The 21,299-nt window shown below is 39.2% G+C and overlaps 1 protein-coding gene across 1 annotated transcript in view; it reads right to left on the reverse strand.

Annotated features, from left to right (window-relative positions):
• The window catches only part of LOC134644406 (potassium voltage-gated channel subfamily H member 7-like), a 42,241-nt gene extending 37,853 nt beyond the window's left edge, over positions 1-4,388 (reverse strand). The window contains exons 1-2 of the mRNA XM_063497442.1: positions 3,968-4,388; positions 3,389-3,619 (exon numbers count right to left, since the gene is read on the reverse strand). Of these exons, the coding sequence (XP_063353512.1) occupies positions 3,389-3,619; positions 3,968-4,043 (307 nt within the window). The 5' untranslated portion in view covers positions 4,044-4,388. The remainder of the gene's footprint in view (positions 1-3,388; positions 3,620-3,967) is intronic.
• Positions 4,389-21,299: the final 16,911 nt, after the last annotated feature.

Raw genomic sequence — 21,299 nt, forward strand, 5'->3', positions numbered from 1 at the left:
ATATACAACATTACTGGGGCATAGCCCATCAGGACTGGTGTATGTAGAGAGAGGCCATGCAAGCTAGCCCTTTGTTTAGAGTCCTTAGACCCTGTGGCAATATCTCGCCTCAATGAGAGTGCTCTAAGCTACATAGACTGGCCTAATTTCATCTTCAATCAGTGTCTTCAGAGCCATCAGGGATAACTAGCAGCTCCAGCACACGCAGCATTGCATTTATGTTTATTAGTTGGTGAGATTTTGCTTCGTGATCTTTTAATTATGTTTAATTTGGTACAGATGTTGGCAGGTTAAATGAACTGAAGGGTATATAATGTAAGTTAACGTACGGTAGCTAATTAGGAGAAAAATACAGATGGTATAGAGAGGAACATTGGATTTCCAACTCCACTACAGGAATCTCATGACATTAAAAATAGTCCATGATGTACTACTGCTAACTAATGCAAATATTGTTAGGGTTATGTCAGTAACTATCACTATCAATTTCCAGTTATTAATTAAGCTTATCTCGATTTGTTGAGTTTGAAAGGAGCTTGTGCTTCAGTATGTTTTAACAAACATTTTACCGGACTTGAAATCATCGGCTTGCACGGGCTGATTTTCCTCTAAGAAATATAACCAGATGCAGAAAACCTTATCTGCTTCACCTCATACTACGAGACACCAAAGAAGGCTCAGCGTGATGAAAAATGGATGTGCTATTTTAGAGAGTAGTCATCCAAGTGTCCCGCAGCACACCTTATGTACTGTAGACACTCCCTGTCCCCTCACTCCCCTGCCACTAAACCCTCAGCAGGGGTACATGGCCCTGCAGTCCCCTTGGTTGAGTGCCACCTATGAAACTCTGCACCCAAGCATACCACATGTCCCACATCATTCAGCATGGTTAGCTAAGCTGCTGCTGTTATGTCGCCATTATCCATTTAACTTCTCTCTGCTCCATGGTGTCAGCTTCCTTTTGTTAATACTCATTCAGGTACAAAGTATTATTACACCCTGTGGAATAGGATAGCTCTACAAAGCCATCAGGGAAAGCATTTATCTCATTGATTATGTATCATAGCTGGTGGAACACGGCATATGTGGTATCTCTTCTAACAGCACGTCATGCTTCTTCACATAGAGGGAAGCACAAAAATTAGAAGCAAATGGTCTGGTGCAAAAGGCCTTTGCTGTGCTCCCATGGTTGCTATTGTTCCCCTACTTTTAATTTCTAAGCATTCACATAAGCTGCTTAACTTTTGCTTTTTAAGTGAAAAGAGAAATAAAGCTTTGTTGCTCCTGATGTCGCACAGCTTCCTCAAATCCAAACCTTACTTTCTTACCGCAGTTATTGGTGGAAGGGGAAAACAAACTACACCTGCCTCACTTCAGTTCCTCCAACCTCTGGCATTTTAGGCACACATCAAAAATCAACCAATACTTGGAGAAAAATATGCATGAAAAAGGGGAGAAACAGAACATTGGTAGCTTGCCTATGCTAAGGCTGGTTTATTTCATGATTTGTGATGTACAGTGTGTGCTCGGGCTTTAATACAAAGGATTAACTGATTTGCATTAGGACTGATAACTTCAAATACAGTTTGGAGACATGGAATGCAACCACTTTCTGCCCATCAACTTCAATTTGTCAGCTGTCTTGAATCAATAGGGCTACTTCTCTCAAGGATGGCATGAATCTTTTATTCCCTTAAAGCAGTAGCAGCATGCGAATCGTGTCCTCCATACCCGTGTAATGCATCTACTCTGAAAGCTGCTCATTCCCAGTCACTGCACTGTCAGCCCTGACATCTTTATTCATGAGCACACATGCTAACTATAAATTCCTCTGAGGAGTATTAAGAGTTATGTTTTGGATCCGTAATGCACACTAGGGAGGATTGTGATAGGACTGGGACTAACGATTACGTTGGAAGGTTTTCAGACTCTCATCCACAATGCTTTAAGCATTCCATGGACATGACTTTTAGAACAGAGTGTAGAACACGCATGTAATATGGGAAGATGGGAACCTAAATGAAGTTTCTTTAAAATCCTGTTTGCCATACACCAAGCACTTCCAGTCAGACCCTAGAGTTTGGTGTGAAATTGTCTTGCAGGTTTCTGCAACAATCTATTTAACAGTGCAGCAGCTGGATCATGATTAGCAAAAAAAAAAAAACCATGCCTGATGGTTGCTGATGGAAGATTAACCATGTATCCATGGCACAGAATCTAATTAAACTCATGATTAAAAATTAGGCTCCTTAGGATTAAATAAAATATTAACTTTCTTTCTATTTTAGAATCCACATATGTCATATATATAAAACTGCTGTTTGCCCATGATTTAAATTGATCAAATGCTAAAGAATATTAGTGCAAAGCAACAATGTCTCACCAGAAGAGGTCTCACATGGCACAAACACGGGTGCTAAATGAAAACAATAAAGCATGATCAAAATGTGCAGCTACACAAGAGTAGTACCTTTGGGATTAACTGTGTACAGATATGTCACGCTGACCATAAAAAAAAAGCCTCATGTGAGAGCATGGCAGGAGGTGGTCAATCTGCGGATTTATGCCACTGAGTGGTAACATCGTATTAAATCTCTCTGACTCAGGATTGCTGTCTCTCAGTACACCATTCATACCAGGACTGGCCAAAAATGAATGACAAAAGTCTACCGCTTAAGGGAGAGCATTTTCACTGCAAGCAAATCTGTACAGCAATTTTATAGGTCAATGGACTGATCCACTGTCTACTGAAACAACTGAAAACCTTTGGTACAAACCACCGCATCAATAAATGCACCATAGAGATTCAAACACACAATCAGTGTATTTTACTATATTTGAAATTTGTAAAGTAGACAAAGAATTTACTGCAAGGTAAGGTTCAAAAGACAAAACATAAACTTTACAGCTGCTGATGTCAAAGAGCTGTATCCTACAAATTCACTTCTGCAGTTTATGTTCTTCTCACGTGGAGCTGCTGTGTGTAGTGCATTATCTGAGATGTAAGACTGACTATATTACAGAAACACTGTTTTCATTTGAAAAAAACAATAAACACAATCCAATAAGATTAAAAAACAATATTCCTGTTGTTTTATATAATCAGAATATTTTTTGTTTCTCTTAAGAATACGTTTCATAAATCTCTAATAACCATCATCATGAAATAACACCAGCATAAACTTACAGGAAGATCTTATTTTAGACTAGACTAGCATTGCTGTTTCCCTCTGTCTGAGGTATTGTGGACATACACCTCTGGTTGGTTAGTGACCAACTGACTGACACAACATGAAATGAGGAGATGCTCCAGGTGCTCTCCAGACACCTCTCAGCTTACGGGCATGCTGTGCCAGCCCCCTTCTGTTTTGCCAGATCAGTTACTTACCATCCTTGCGGTAGTAGGTGATCTCCACCTTGCGCTCCTCAGACCCAAACACAGCCTGTGTCACCTGGTTGATGGCCTCTTTGTCAGTGAGGTCACCATGGAGGAAGTCACACGTGCATGGCTTCTGCATGATGTCTGGTCTTGAGAAGCCTGTCATCTCACAGAAGCCATCATTGCAGTAGATGATTGCACAGTTCTCCACCCTGGCGTTTGCTATCACAAATTTCCGGTCTGTATGAAAGAGGAGAACAAAATATATATGATCTGATGTGATCTCAGTGTAAACCATGGCTCACATATAATACCAGTCAGCAATCAGGTGAAGTGCATGGCAACTACTAAACAAACTGAGTCTATATAATAATAATAACAATAATAATAATAATAAAACAAGAATCTAACATTTCAGTTTTATCATTTTCTTTAAGAAATATCTTAACATAAAGTTACACACACACACACACACACACACACACACACACACACACACGTATATACATATCTTATTCTGTCAATAACGTTTACTTTGTGCTATTTCTTTATCTGCTAGCAGAATTTGTACATCAACAAAATACTTACTCTGTCCCTCGAATTTCCGAATTATTATTCCAAGGAATGTGTTCTGTGGTGCAACGTGACCTCTTCTTATAGGCATATTTAGACAAAGAATATCCCGCGATCTTCAGTAAAAAGTGCCTCCACAGTAAATCCCCAAGTTGCAAAGGTTGGCTGTTTGTGGGGTTTCTTTTACCAAATTCGCTACACGCAAACACTCTTTCCACTTTAAATTACCTTTCTACTTTACCGTAGAGTTATTTATCCCGCTTGTATAACTGAGCATCTAAATGGCTCCTCTCCGAAACGCGCGGAATCGGGGAGGATTGCTTGAGTTAGGTTTAGTTCGCAAAGCATTTCGCGTTGAGGTTGGGTGCGATCCTGACGTCCTCTGTCGCGGTGTGTTGGGCGCACACAGCGGACAGTGGTTAATATGCCAAGGGGAATGACGTTGCTCTCAGGGGGCTTAGCCCGCGTATGGATAAGTCCCAGCCTTGCGGAGCAACAATGAGCATTGCTGGAATACACTACAGTCTGTGCTTACAATATACTGCTTTGTGTGTATGGGTGCGTGCGTGCGTGTGCGTGTGTGTGTTTGTGGTTGAGGGGGAGGGGGTCCACATAATGACAGGAGACTTTTTTAGTGGAGGGTGATAGTTTACAGCAGTTTGATAGAAATTGAAACGCACACATATTAACACTGGCAACTGGCATGCTGTTTTGAACTCTTAAATAACCGTTTATACATGTTTGATACTCTATACTGCTGTAATGTTTGCTGTTCAACATCTACTTAGCGCTTTTTTCCACTTCACCGATTTGAATATGTAAGCTAACTCAGCGACCGCTGATTAATGAATTAATGTTCTTTAGCATTTGCAAACATTTCTAAAACAGTTCAACCGCTTGGGAAATATGCTTATGTGCTTTCTTGAGCAGCCTACTAATTAACATATATCATTACTTTTTATAACACATGCGACATTTTAACCCGAGGCTATCTACTGTACTGTCTCATCACCCTAACCCCCACCGCTGGTAGGGGAATTATGCTAAATATGGCTACAGCTAGGCAACTCCTTACAGTGAATGGGCGGATATTAGAGTGGATTCTATCTTAATCATCGAGTCTTTAGTAAAAAACAAACAAACAAAGACTTATTTCTATAACTGGAGAACTGCTTTTCTTTCAATGAGAAGAATTAGCATTCATGATATGTGGTGGTCTCCTAGAAGCCACCCAACAAACAAACAAACAAAGATATAATTTTGCGGACAAAATGCGGTTACTTTATTAATGTGCAAAATATTATTCAGTAGGCAATGCTGATTATGTAAAACTTCAACAGTTACACAAAACCACGTGTGCACCATGTTATACAGAAACACCATGTACCATGAGATAAATATTTCATACAGGCACGCAAAAATCAATCAAAAGTCATATAATTAGATTCAATATATAACCATACAGCGTTTCTTATATTTTTACATTTTCTTGGGTTAGTGGGTCTGTGCAAGCTGCATTTGACTGACCTCCCTGACTCTTCTGTTAGTTTTCTTGTACCGTATGGATCAACTGCAGCTTGAGTAGATTCATATAGCTTGAACAACTGGAAAGAATAATCCTATAGGTATGCTAAGCCCTTAAGAATCACTTTGGACATTTGTTCATTGCGTTGAAAAGACTAATAGATTCAATTGATGGTGAAAATGCAGGGCGAGAGGCAGGGTACACTCTGGACAGGTTGCCAATGCTCATACATCCACAGTCCACTGAGAATAGCCAATTAAGCTAACATACAAGCACTACACAGAAAAGACCTTGCTGACCAAGACATTCAATCCCCATATCTTTTTGCTGTGTGACAGCTGTTTTTCCTAACATTCTCCTTCAAAATTCTATTTTAGTGAAAAAGCAGTGACCTCAGTTCAAGAAACATTTACAGTGGCCTGCACATGAATATAAACCCAGAATCTAGACAACTTTTCAGCTTGTCTGCACTCGGTTTATGCCATAAACCGAGTGACCGAGTTTGTAGGCTTCTCCTTGGCTTGCCAAAAGAGGATATGTGAGTGTAAAGTACTTTTTATTTTATTTATTTGACTTTTGACGAGATTATGCCCTTAAACTTACATACAGAACTAGTCTTTTGTAAATTTGTTTCATTTGTGAAACATTGTCAAAATGAGGAAAATCCTTTCTCATTTTGAGCGATGTTGAAAAATTGGTCACTACTTTTAGGGATTACTGTTATTTCTTATTTTCAGAATGTTCCAAACCCATGATTCAAAGTGTTTTTCAGTGGTTTTCCTTTGGTTCCCCCCAAAAAATCCAGAATGAAATTTTAAACTCTTTTCTTTACATACAAATCCTTTAATGACCATCTCAGCTTAAAAATCACCATATTATCTCAATGGAGAACGTTGCTCTCAGACACCACTTTTTATGGCTCCTAGATGCAATGGAAGGCAAAGCTTATGCAGACACATTCCTCTGTGGAACTAGCTCTGAGCTTGTATTTTTCTAGGTAAACACAGAATTTGCTTTCAAAATCAGTATTAAAACCTTCCTGTAGCTATGCTGCTGTAAGCTGACGCTGCTGGATAACTTCCCACAATGCACTGAGCATCTATCTTCTACTTTATTCTTTTTTGCTGTCCATGCATTTATATGCCACTATATCATGTCATTATCATTGTGCCTTCTCTCCCCTATAGCTTTTTTCTCTCTCCCTGTACCTTTCTGCAGGTGCCTCAGGCTCTGTGGCTGCATGCTCCTGATTTGCAGTTACTTGTCTCTCCAGCCTGCCCAGTGTTTATTGTTACTGTATATAGCATTTCACTTTACTATGCTCTCTTTTTCTATCTTTGCTTTCCCTTCAGCCCAACCAGTCAAGGCAAATTCAGTAAAAGGACTAGATGTTACAATCCCTGATAATCCCTGAGTCTTGTATGGTCTTCATCAATCAATATAATGTGCAAATTGGATATTATTGTAAAATATAATATAAAATATGTAAATTTATGTATTACACTTTATATAATTATACAGAAATGTGCTTATTAAGTATTACTTAATACTACTTAATAGCCTTTAGTATGCTGTATATATCTTGTGGCACATTCTATGCTGACGTATTTCATAGGTATTTTTAAAGTATGCTGATTGGACAGTTATATATATATTTTTTTTCTTTTCACTTTATTTTTTTTACCCTTTTAGTTATGTATACCTATCTATCTATCTATCTATCTATCTATCTATCTATCTATCTATCTATCTATCTATCTATCTATCTATCTATATCTATATATATATATATATATATATATATATATATATATATATATATATATATATATATATATATATGACAAGCAAACCAAGCATAAAACATAAAAAGCTAACAAACATAAAAATCTGTCCAGAAAAGTTGAGCACAGATTAGCAGTAGGTGCCTTTAACTGAGGTGCTGTCCATGGTGCTGTAGTTTCAGTACCACTGCCTGCATGCGAACATGACGTGGAGCATAATGATGTGCTATTGTATCCTTGCAGTTTCTCTCTCTTTCTCTCTGTCTCACTCAGTCACTCGCTCTCTTAAGCTTTGGCAATTCTACGCAAACAACAACCAGGTGGTTAAAAAAATGTATGCATAATGCAAAACCTCACTTACAGTCTTGAAACATCTGTCCCAGTATTTCAGCTTGACTTCTTCAAACAGCTGGCCAATTGTGAGTGAGAGAACATAATGAATAACTTCACATGACATGATCACATTCACAGATCATACATGGTGTACTTCATCACTGTCAGTAAGGACTTGAATATTTATACCTGTTTATTTCAATTCCAGCGAGCATGCAATTACCTGCTTTGTGGTTTATGCGCCTATTTAATCTTTTTCATCACAATATTATCATATTCCAGTTTAGTATTTACAGTGCCTTTGAACCTTGTCTGGTGTGTTATTTTGTTGCTTTGCACTGTACTTCTTGAGAGCCTGTGCCAAGCTGCAGGTGTGTCTTAAGATGAAAACACTCCTTCTGTTCTTTTGCCCTACATTTTGAGGATTGGGGCAAACACGTGTGGAAGTATCTGCTTTTTTGTTTTGAACTGTTCTGGAAAAAGAGTTTACTTTAGAAGTTAGCTTAGAAAGCATTTTTTGACTTTGAAGGTACAGTAACATGCACAATATAATCCCCCCCACCCCCACCCCCCGTACCCATAAATGGAGACCTCTCCAGGCCAGAGTGCCTTGTGTGGTGTATTTTATCAGATCACTGTTGCATTAAGCCAGTCTGAAGCTCGTATCCATTACTCACAACAAGAAACAGAGCCGAACCTTTCAAAGGAAAGCCATAACTCACTAACAATTAAGTTTTGTTTTTTGTTTTTTTATTTTTAAAAAAAAGCTTTGCATTTTGGGAGGAAAATTTGTTTGATTAGTGTCCAATGCATGGCTTTACACAATGGTTGAAACCATTGCTTACGTTGTTATGACCAATGTAGAAATATCATTGTTATGTGTATTTCACTTCTATAAACACAACTAATTAATACTGGCATATATGCTGACTTTTAAAAGCAAAGGGTAGCAATGCGTGCATGATTGTGTGGTATTAGCTGAGAGCTGCACACAAGGAAAACAACGTTCCCGTGCCATGACGAGTTGTGTGCCTTGGGTAAAGATGTTCTGTCGCATACTACTACTTCAGCATGCTTGTTCACCTCACAATACATCTGCATCATACTTATTTAATGTAATATATTACATCAAACTTTTACATTACATAAAAAATCGCATTGTGCCTATGCTGGTTTGCTAGGAGAGCGAAAATAAAGAAAGGGTTTTTTTTTTACACATTACCATTAATTCCTTGCTCTTAGCCAAACTTCTATTCATATGTATTTAATTTTCTAAGTGGCTAATGGAGGTTAAAAGCCCCATGCATTAAATTATGTCATGTGGAAAGGTTAAATACCGAATATCAGAAATGACAGTTTACATTAAGTCCAAGTTGAGATCATCAATCCGATGAACCGAATGCACTCTACTCAGTTATCAATGTGATATTAAGCAAAACCTCAAACCTGCACCATAGAGTTCTCAGCATTAAATCTTCCAACAATGACATGCAGGCATGCCATGTAGCAAACAATATGATCGCGCTGCGGTTAGTAATTGGTCTGCTGGGTTACAGTAGTTTCAGGTTTGAGTGATTCTGAGAGTGGTTTAGTGAAGAAATAGCTCCCAGTTTCAAAACGCTGTCTTAGATGGCATCCATCATTTGAGCAACAAAATGAACGTACACCTGCTCAGACAGAGACTGCTGTTTCACAGCTGTGGTTAACTGTGACTAGTAGGAAGGTGGAAATAGAAGTTGTGCATAAAAATCATAATCTCTGTGTCATATCACAAGGGATTACATTGCATTGCATTATAGAATGGCATTCTTAAATAAATCATAAGGTGTTTTTTAACAACATCAAATGGCATGCATTTCTAGATATTGTATGGTAATTTTGAAAATCACACGCCTTTTCATTCATTCAGTCAGTCATTCGTTGCACATAATCTCTGAGATTTTAGAGCAATCTGAGCCACCAGAGCAGCATGCACTGTCCAGAGCCTAATCCAGGTCTCACGGCAGTAGTGCGCTTTCTGTCTCTCAGTCTCCCTTTATCTTTTTTTCCTCTCTCCTTTTCCTCTCTGTGGTACAGTGGCCCATACATACACTTGCACCGATGGTGCACACTTGCAGGGCTTACTCAACGTTCATATAAACCATTACGGCCCTATCTCTGAGAATAATCCACTACTGCAAAACATCAGAGTGCTATTGCCGCACCCACTGCTGTGCCTTACCCCATATATGGCAGCACACGTTCTGCACCATCTGCCCCCAATGAGAAAAAAAGGGCCACCCTGCACTTTTGGCTTAGTATGTCACTTCACAATATCATTTAATCCGCCAGAGGTCAGTGCTTTGTCCCTTAGGCACTAGTGAAAATGTTAGACCTATTACACAGGCTGAAAAAAATGTGCTTTCATAAATGGTTTCTCCAAATTACATGAAAAATATACTAAACTAAAGCTTCAGCAGCTATGCTCTCTCGCTACCACGTGCACAAAGATTGTTTTGAGCATCCTGTATCACATGTTTCCATTAATTTGCAGGGTCAGAAGTACTGCAGCATCTGTTCCCAGTGTTAGGCCCTGTGTGAATACAGATGCAGTCTCTTGGCACAAGCACCATATGTTGCCACCAGCAAACAGGCAACGAAGTCATTTGATAGTGAATCCGTGTGGCTTGCTTTGCCGTTTGCCTTTGTCCAAGCTGTGACTGCTGATTCAACACAAAGCCAGACATCTTGTATAGGTCAGCCATCCATTGTTGTTTATCAGAGTAGCAGTGGAAGGAGAATTAGTCGTGATGCATAAAGCTTACACAAGTCATGCCAGGGGACAAATTATATTTATGGATGGATCTCACATACTTGTAGGCTCTGTGTAAAAGAAAAGAAAAGATTTTCCTCAGATTACCAAACAAAACAACAACAAGAGATCATTAAGATCATAAGTGACATTAACGTCAGTTATCACTCACGCTGTGAAGTAATTGGGACGTATGTAAAATAACCTGAAGTGACATTAAAAGCCTTTCATCCTTTCCTAATGGTAGAAGTTCCCCACTGAGGTCACCAGCTTCAGCAGGATGACACTTTTTTGTGAGAGAAAATGGCTCTCCAAGGCTACAGCAAAATATGATTATAGATCATTTATTTGGATCACTAATGCCAGATGACATGCAAAGGCCACCATGAGTGAACCTTTTCCCACTAAGAAACAATTTACCTTTATGAATAATTAAAATGATGCCAATTAAAATCCAGTGCTGACAAAACCCCCCCACCATTTGGAATCACTTTGATGACCTTCAGATTTGACTGCAGATTAATCACTTAATAGGAAATAATCAGCAGCTGTTTTATGACTCCTGCTACTGCTGGCGCAAAAAAAAAGTGTAGAAGGGAGAGGGAAGTAACAATTGTTTCTGAAGAGCTAACTCATTAGCTGGAAACACTCTCTAATATTAAAGTGCTTGTTTTTTGCAGCTCATGATAATGACTCACAGTCAAGTTGGGAAAAGACACGTTATAAAGATGTGATAACTCCAGACATTCATGCTTTGTTTCCTGCTGTGTGAAATCACTCCTATCACATGTTAAATACGGAATATGATATCACTGACAGCATTGTATTCCTATAGGAAACTGTGACAGTAAATCTCACTGAATCTCACAAGAAGACACTTGTAAATGTCATCAAGGTGTGCAGAAAGCTCTTGCTGTTGCAGTGCTCTTGCCAAGTTTGAGGAGGAGCAGTTCGTTCTCACTGTTGTCAAACTGCTGGCAGGATTCAATGGAGTGATTACCTCATTTCAGTTATCCCCTCTGTGATCAAAGGTTACCATGGAAACTGGTGTGTCCCAGCAGATGTGCTGCTGCCCCCTCCCCCTTTGCAATGTAGGCTTCTCAGTATGAAATTATTCTATAGCGCTGTCTTTCTCATATTTTTCCTATTTTTTGTCATAGCTCACTATTGCTTGTGCATTATTTTACAATTAAAAAATAAACTACTTATTTTAAGCAACAGGGTGTATTGGTTAACACAAACGCTGTATAGATATGATTGATGGAGAGTTAGATCTGTCAGTATTGCAAAATGTCACCAATTGAGTCTCTATCATGCTTAACAAAAATGCCGTCTCTTCATGTGCTGTCTGGTTGGCACAGCACACACAAGGGACTCTTACTGCGAGTATTCTGGCTTCACAGCTCGATTTCTGGAGGACAGCCAATATAAGGAGTCCGTCTCTGCATCTGAACTAACTAATGCATGCGTAGACAGCCTGCGTAAACCATGCGCAGGCTATCTTTGAGTAATTTTTCTCATGGATGAGCCAAAATTATTGGAAAATGATGACTCTAAAAATAAAAGCTTAGATCTTTGTCCATATGATTATGAAGATAGACAGCTACATTCATAGCTTTCCCTACGGCGATATACACCCACCAGAAGTGTTAATGCTGGTTTAACAGGTAACAGAATCATTGGGAATGAATAAGAAATTGCTCAAGGCTTCGTCTCTTCCTTATTTGCTTCAAAGAGAAAAAAATACTAACACCAACCACTAAAATAATTTTTAATTAATGCTCCCTTGTGAGGTACTGTACTTCTCTCAGATCTTCAATATTTTCCTGTGTAATATTCTTCTTCTTCTTTTGGCTACTCCCTTTAGGGATTGCCACAGGGGATCATCTGCCTCAATCTCTCCCTATCCCTACCATTCTCCTCTGTCACACCAACGCTCTGCATGTCCTCCTTCTTTACACCCAGAATACATCTTCCTGCCTGGCAGCTCCATCTTCAGCATCCTTTGTCCAATATATCCACTATCCCTCCTCAGTTTTGCCTCCCTAACTTTGTTTCCAAACCACTCAACCTGCCCTGCTCTGTCTGATATACTCATCCTGGCTGCTCCCCATAAAAATCTTAGTATTTTCAGCTTTGATGCCTCCACCTCCTGTCTTTTTGTTAGTGTTTTTGTTTTCATGTTTCCAAACCAGATATCATAGCAGTGCTGTCTCCCTCACAATAAAATACAGGTATTCTGACTTTATTCGATACACTTTCATTCCTCTTCTTTTCAGTACATACCTCCACCTCTGCAGGCTCTCTTTTACCTGCCCCCTATCTTCAGTAGAGATCACAATGTCATCTACAAACATTATGGTGCCCGGAGACTCCTGCCTAAATTCATTTGTCAGCCTGTCCATCAACATTGCAAACCCATCTGCCAGTTGTGATTACTACCGCACACCTAAACACTGTCTTGCTGTCCTTGCATTCCTGCACCACCCTCACATATTTCCCTGCCACTCCTAATTGTCTCATACAGAACCACGGTTCCTCTCTTGGAACCCTGCCTTCTGCCTCTCTAGATCCACAATGATACAGTACAGCTCCTTCTGACTTTCTGTATACTTGTCCATCAGTGCTCTCAAGACACGTTATGTGTAACTCTTTCTTGGCATAAAGTCATACTGCTGCGTGCTAATTGTCACCTCTCTTTCTAACCTAGCTTCAAAAACTCTTTACTATGGGACTCCCACATGACTCATCAACTTTTTCCCTCCCCTCTACGCTGCATTTCACCATGGTTCTTGGTTCTGTACTAATACACTTGTCGATTCCTCATTCATCCTTTCAGGATTAAACAAACTGGCTAAAAAGTCTGCTTTCCTCTCATCTGGTGCTATTCCACTCTTCATAACTGTCCTCACTTCCTCCTTACTAATCCTCTTCATGCCCTGATTTACCATCTTTCTTTCATCTGTCCTCCCCTTTCTCTTTTCCTTCATTCCTCAGCTCCCCAAAGTACTCCTTCAACCTTCTCAGTGCTTCACCCAGTACATTTCCATCTCTATATTTAATCACCCTACCCCACTGCACATCCTTTCCAGCTTGATGTTTATTTCTAGCCAATCCTTACTATCTACTCTCATATAAAACTCAGTATTAGTTGTTTCCTTTGTCTTTGCTAGTTCTCTCTTTCTTCAACTCCTGGAGATGAACATTTTTATTTGCTTTATTTTGCTATTCCAGCAGCTATCACCTTGTCTTCTTTCCTCTGTCCAGAGCATAACCAAACACCTTCTTGGCAGTTTCCCTCACCACTTCGGCTGTACTTTCTCATGTCATCTGGTAACTCTTCCCAACCACCCAGAGACACTCTCAGCTCCTCCCTAAACTCTGTGCAACAGTCTTTAACTTCCAACAGGTAATCTTTGCCTCTGCGTTCACTTCCTTCACTCACTTAGCTCTGGTATTTGAAGTTATGCTACTGACTATCTGTGCTGCCCAGCTGCATATGCCCCTGTTACCACCTTAGCATCTCTTTCAGATTTCATCTTCTGCATAAGATGTAGTCCACCATCTGTCCACCTTATACATCACCCTGGGTTCCTCACTCTTCTTGAAATATATGTTGAACACAGCCATTCTTTTTGCAAAATCCAATACCATGTATCCTTCTGCATTCCTCTCTGCAAGACCATACCCACCCAACCCCTGTTCACCACCTTTATTCCTTTCACCTATGTCCATGGAAGTCTGCTTCAGTTACCACTCTCTCACCCCCCAGAGATACTCTCTATTTCACACTTCATCCAGCTTACTCCAGAATTCCTCTTTCTCTTCTGACATCCAAATTGTAGGAGATATGCACTGACAACATTCAGCATCAGTCCTCAATTTCCAGCTTCAAACATATGATCCTGTCTGTAAACATTCTTACCTCCACAACACTATTTATATTCTTTTCTTTCAAGATTATCCCTATCTTTTTCTCTTCCTATTAATACCATGGCAGAACCGTTTGACTCTACCTCCAATGTTCCCAGCCTTGCTTCCTTTCCACCTTGTCCCTTGCACACACAATATATGTACCTTCCCTCTTTCAATTATATCATCAACTCCCTCCTTTTACCTTTACTCCCTTCATTTAAAGTCTGTACTCTCATTTCCACACTCTGCCTTTTCTTCTCTCACACTGCCTTTGAGCATGCCTTCCCCCTCTCCTTTTCATTTGTCTTTGGCTAACAATAGCACAGTTTCCACCGGCACCATGTTGGCCGACAGCACTCGAGGCGGTTGTTGTTAACCTGGACTCCAACTGATATGGAAATCTTATTCTTGATGTTTGATTTGGCAAAGCTTTTAAATTGCCCTTCATGACACTACCCTTCCCATTTATTCGGGTTTGGGATGAGCACCGGGAGTACGGTGGCTTGTGGCCCCCCTGTGGCAGGGTTATGTTACTGTGATATAAGTGGTGAAAATGCAATTCATTATCTTTAGGTCCGAGGTATAAAGCACACAGGCTCAGGCTACATGCCTTAGAAGGCAGCGGGAACAGAATATATCACTCTCAGCTTTGAATGATTATAGTTTTATGAAGTACAGTATTATAGCTTCAAATGTAATCAAAGTAACACATATTCTGAACATTTACATAACTGTGTTCTTTAATGCCCAAAATAATTGTGTAGTCTCTACTGAATAGTTTAATGACACTTGCACAGTCTAAACGGTCTAAAGCATGTGTGTGAATGTTATTCCACTCTGTGTAATTAAAGTTGTGCACTGAAACATGACAGTAGTGCTCCAGGCAATGCTGTGCACTGAAACATGTCACTAGTGCAGAATGGCAAAAATAAACCTTAAATCTTAAATAGTTTGAGGAAACAAATCTATGTCTACAGAATAAAATAAATATAAGCTAAGGTCACAAGTTTAATTATGACAATAAGTGGATTTAAATTGAGCAGGTTACTGAGTAGGGCGACTTACAAGATGCACCTCCTGATATGTATAAAGCCACTGAGACCTGGCTGTTTGGCAACCTCTTCCAATTGGCATGGTGAATATCAAGAACAAACACTTACACAAATAGCTTAAGTGGAATTGCTGAAATGCCACTCTTATTCTTTGTCTTACTATTAACTTTTGTTTTTGATAAAGCTTATAGTTAAGGCTGGATCAGGTGACCTTGAACCACCCTTTAGTCATGCTGCTTTAGGCTCAGAACTTTCTGGGGAACCACTCAATATGCTTTGAGCACTTCCTCTTTCCCATCTTTTTACTTCCTATGCCTTTTTTTCTGTTGCATTAACTGTAGTCTTTTGTCGAGGTTTGAGAACGCTCTGTGTGCATCTGTCTTCCTGTTTTTCCTTCACCTTCATCCTTCGCCCTCCCTGACCCTGGTGATGCCAGAGGTCTCTTCCTGTTAAAAGAGAGTTCTTTCTCCCCACCATCACAAAGTGCTTGCTCACTGGGGATCATCTGATCTCTCTCTAAAACTGTAGGGTCATTACATTACAGTGTAAAGTAAATTTAGATAATGTTGTGAACTGGTGCAATATTAATCAAATTGACTTAAAGCGTAAATACATGTTCAAGGTTGCAGAATGACTGCATGTAGCTGTGGTGTAAGTAGGAAAGAATGACTCTGTGCTGACATCATGTGGCCACCACAACAAGTTACATGTAAGATTTTATAAGTGACATCGCTAAACTTCATGCTGTTGCTCTATTAGAAAACCCAGGACATGTGACATAAGCATGTCACCTCACCCAGCAGATATGAATGCACATCGTGGTCCTTTTGTAAAACAATGAAAAAAAGTAAAAATGTATCTCTTAAATTTTTAGCCAGTGATGCTCATTTGACCCTTTACTGCATATAACTCAGTGCAGTGAACATTAGTGTACTATTTTTACAATCTGTTTCTGTCTCCACTATCTCCATAATAGTTCTTGCAATAAAGCCTGTTCAGACCAAAGAATGATTTTAAATGATTTTAAAAGCAAACTCCCCTGCCAGTGGATAATTTGTGGACTTCATGATTAGTCTGTCTGCTTTTCATCTGTGGATGGCAAAGAGTTTTTAACAGGATACTATGAATCTCTAAGATTTATGGTGCAATTAATATTGAAAAATGACAAATTTCACTTTCTACACAGAATCCTGTATTTTAGTATATCTACAAAACGTATATACACATTTGTGCAATGTAGGCACAGGCACTGCACAGTACTTTGAAAACATAATAATAAATTGTTTGCAAGTCACTCATTTTTTGGTAAAATTATCCTTTGTCACTGCGCTTTTAACAAAACCTGGCTTGAAGGAAATTCCGTGTGGACATTAGCATAAAAAAATGCCTACAGAAACAGTTTGATGATCCTGCCTTTGATTCTTAAGACAAAGTTACACATAATAGTCTCATATCCACGTGCAACAGCTTATGTGGGGTGTTCAAGGTTTCTTCTTGTGTTATAGAAACAGCAATATAAATGATGCTTATTAATTTTAAACATTGACGGTGAAGCTAGTTGACAGACTGTTTTAGTGGACTGGAATTGAAATCAGTCATAATTGTATAATAAACTACAGGTAGGCTCTGCTTATATTAACACACTTTACACTTTAGTGTTAACCTTAACTGTTCTGCTGAATAAATTTTACAGATGTATCTGTAGTTAAAATCTGAAACATTTCTTTTCAGTTACACGATGCCTACAGAGGCAGTTTAATGAAAAAGATAATGTGTTTTTGCTGCTGTTATAAATATGAAAATGCTGCACCCAATTTTATTCCAAATGAGACTCTGACAAGTTTTTTAATTTACAGGATCTGTAAGCCCTGTTAACAGGTTGTGCTTATTTTTTTTATTTATTTTTTTTTGTTTTTGCATTTTTCCTGCCATGTAGGTGCAAATGTACATATTAATGAAAAAAAAAAACAGTTTTTTTTTTTTTTTTTTTTTACAGTTTGCTTTGGTGCAGTTCTCACATCAGGAACATCATTCTCACCACTCTTAATCCAGTTCTCAAAACAGTTAAGGCGTTTTTTAATAACACAGACTCATGTGCCCAAAACACTAAAACAATTTTGCTTTAAAACTCGTGAGAAAGGATGTTACTGATGTGAGAATTGTGACCAAAGCTGTTGAGAAAAATTGTAAGTGACTCTGAATGTGGCATCGTTGTTGAAGCTAGTCTAAGTATTTCAGACTGCTGATCTACTGGGATTTTGCCACACAACCACTGGCTTTACAGAGAATGGTCTAAAAAGAGAAACTTTCTAGTGAGCTGCAGTTTTCTGGAAGAAAATGCCTGGTTGATGCCAGAGGTCAGAGGAAATGGACAGACTGCTTCAAGCTAAAAAGTAGAGAACAGTAGCTCAAATAATGACTCATTATAGCCAAGGTATGCAGAAGAGCATCTCTGAAAACACAGCATGGTGAACCTTGAAACAGATAGGCTATAGCAGCAGAAGACCACACCAGGTGTGACTCCTTTCAGTTAATAACAAGCTAATTTGCATGGGCTTACCAAAATTGGAAAATAGGAGATTGGAAAAATGCCTGGTCTGATAAGCATGAATTTCAACTGTGACATTTGAAGGGTAAGGTCAAAATGTGGCATAAACAACATAAAAACATTGGTCCTTTCCACGCAGAAAGTCCCTGATGCTGGAGACAAAAAAGGAATTTATTTTCTGCTTTCCACAACCAGACTTAAAATGCCTTTGGTTTCACGCCCTCACAGCCAGCATCTATTGCTTCATTTAGAGATTGTTGATTATGAGGCTTTCGGTCATGCATCTTCCATCTCCAAGTAGAGAAGAATTCCACAAAAGGGTTGAGAAATGGTGAATACGATAGCAGGAACACCATTATCACCTGCTGGTGAAAAGTTACATAGTCCCAAATCACCACATGAAGAAGCATGTTGGCTCTCACAATCACCACTTTCATTTTCAGGAATGAGGGCATTTTAGTTCCACATGAATGTTCAGCAATAGCAGCACGCTGGCCTGGCGCATGTGGTCCTTTCATGGATGATGTTCATGTAATATCTCCTTACTTTATTCAGGTCAAATCCTTCCTCAACCATGTACACAACATTGTGAGGCATCTCATTGGCCTCCAACTCAAGCCATCTCTTTGCTGTGAACATTAGAAACATTAGCTTAGAAAATAGAGAAAGCATGTCTATTCTTACCTGTATAGAGAGGCTGAGCTCTCTCATTGTTCCTGTTTTGCAGAAGGACCAGTCTACTGGAAGTGGTGAGGTGGTGGTACTATTCTAACAACACAACAGTTATCAATTTATCAGTTATTATGCAAAGTTGACTTGAGAAACAATTAAAGTAACTTGAAGTAAAGTGAAAACACTAATGCAATGCTGGAAAACAGTTCTGAGGAGTTGTCAGTCAGATGAGGAATGCAACAACACAATAACAAAACATAAGCAGTAAAGTCTGCATAGAAGCAATAGTGTACAAACACAGTAAGAAATGCTAATGTGGCTGGTGAGAACGACGTTCCTGATGAGAGAATTGCATCAGACCAATTGAGGAGTAGAACTGTAAAATATAAATGGCCTTTGGACATCAGTGTTTTTGCTATAAATAATGGAGGTGGCATCAAAAAACCTAAACTATGCATAAAAGTCTCTGTTGGATGCCTGCACCATTAAATACTGTTTTCCTTAAGTGATTTGGCAAAAATTGCTGCTGCATCTACAGATATTTATGAAGACATGTATAACAGAAGAGGGCAGTGTTGAACAAGAAATAAAACTAGACCAGTCAACCAGTTATATTTATGTTACATTTGTTTCAAATTCTTGACTGTGCGGCATTGCCCATAAATTCCCATATAATATGAAAAAAACAAAAACAAACAAACAGTTTTTTAACATGTAAAATTACAGTTGTTAACACGGAACAGGACACACTTGTAATCTATAGCTCCAGAACATAGGAAACAATCGTGCCGCAATGCTACTATGTTGCCGCTCATAAGACAGTGTCCTACAGTTTACTGTATGACTGATGAAATCATACTAACTAAGAAAACAAAGAAAAAAACAAGATCCAATGAACTACTCCTTTTACCGGATTACAAAGTATGCATTGCAAAAATAGTGTAACAATGAGCTTAATTAGGTTTTTTAAACATATTTTTGCAACAAGTGTTAAAATGAAACAAAAAGAAATCTAGAAATTCAATACAAAACAATATCTATATCTGTCTAGACCATATATATTCTTTTCTTATTTAATACACCTGGGGAAAATACTGTTTGGCTGCCTGAACCATCCCTTACTATATTCTGCAGATATATCTAGACACCTAGCATTTCCTGCATCCAGGAGAGACATCTGATCTTGTGGCTGATGAAAACAATGCCAATGCGGGGTTGAGTAATGTAGAGTACGGTAGGAAAAGTAACACCATCCATGGAACAGAATGTAGACTATGGTGTAAGTGAAAGGTAGCTGTGAGCAATGGAAAATTATCTGCATTTTTGTCCTCGCTGACAACTGGTTTGTAAACTGCATGTAGAGTTTTGAAAAATGAACTCAATGTGAAATAGGCCGTGGATCATGATGCACACAAACATACGTTGTGAGGTGACATGATAATCATGTCAAGCTTGAGGATAATAATGGTAATGCTATCAGAGCGATCTGACTGGAAGGACCAAACCGATGGCACGGTGTCTGCTGGACTGCTACACTGGAAATTAAGAGATGAGAGTTATAAATCTATCAAGGCTTGAGGCAGGCTGAGAACTACAGAGACACTAGATAGATAGACAGATAGGTAGACAGATATCTTTCTTAGGGAACAGACTAAGTATACTTTGAAGACTCTAAAATAAAAAAAAATACGGAAAGGTGGAAGGTGTTAAAAGTCATTCTTAAGTGTGGCACTGATGATAGAAAGTTGTTCTTGTGAGGGGGGAAATGGTGCCATACCTATGTAACATTCATATCATTTGAATTATGAATCAGAGTAGGAAGAACTCTATGTTCTTAAATGATGAATATTTAAAGGATTGAGTATACACATCATCATATTGACAAAGGAAGAATACTAATGTCCTCTTCTCTGAGTCTGATTAGAGGTTAAGCAGAATGCAGACTGCATAATTCATTTTCATTCTTGCATTTTTCTGCCTTTTGATTTGGCTCTTCTTAGGTTTGATAACTTCTTTGTGCCAAAGTCCGGCCCTTTCAAAACTGAAAATATGGAAAGGTGCGGAATGCTAATGAGGGATAATTGGTGCCATTTGTGTTTAGCGTGTCAAAGTTAAAGATGAATTTCAACTTTCATTGTGCATAATATTTAATGTGCAGGACCTGCTTGTTAATGAGTCTTTTCAAGGCCCAGTAGTAGTTGATGTACATAGACTAGCCGCCGTCCCCACTGACACAGACATTGTCCACAGTTTATTAAATTGAATGTTGTATTTAACTGGTTTGGAGCCAGGGCAAAGTTACATGCTTTTGTACCATTCAAACTCCTCTTTCTGGTGGAATGTGCTTATTTCAGGGGGAGAGAGAGAGAGAGGCTGAGAGAGAAAGTGGGAGTTAGAGTCCATGCAGGTGAGAGTGTCTAACAGTGAGGAAATCAATATGATGTAAATTATTAAGAGCTCAGGAATGCGTCTGACCCCTACTGTCTTGCAGCAGACTGGGCTCTGAAGGCTGGCAGGTGGACGCGAGCTTGGACTCTCCCTCTAACACTCATTAGTGGCTGGAAGCCGGGGCTCCTTGTGAGTGGGAAGGCAGGGATCACAGCGGGGAAGTGATGGCCCAGGCCTCTCACATCCCGGCTCAGCCTTCGCTCTGGCTTTGCCAGCCTCTCCCTGGAAGCTCATTAGTAAGTGCACTGATGCATAAGAGCTAGTCATTAGCTGGGCTTT

The sequence above is a fragment of the Pelmatolapia mariae genome, linkage group LG16_19 (assembly GCF_036321145.2).
Source record: "Pelmatolapia mariae isolate MD_Pm_ZW linkage group LG16_19, Pm_UMD_F_2, whole genome shotgun sequence".
Classification (NCBI taxonomy): domain Eukaryota; kingdom Metazoa; phylum Chordata; class Actinopteri; order Cichliformes; family Cichlidae; genus Pelmatolapia; species Pelmatolapia mariae.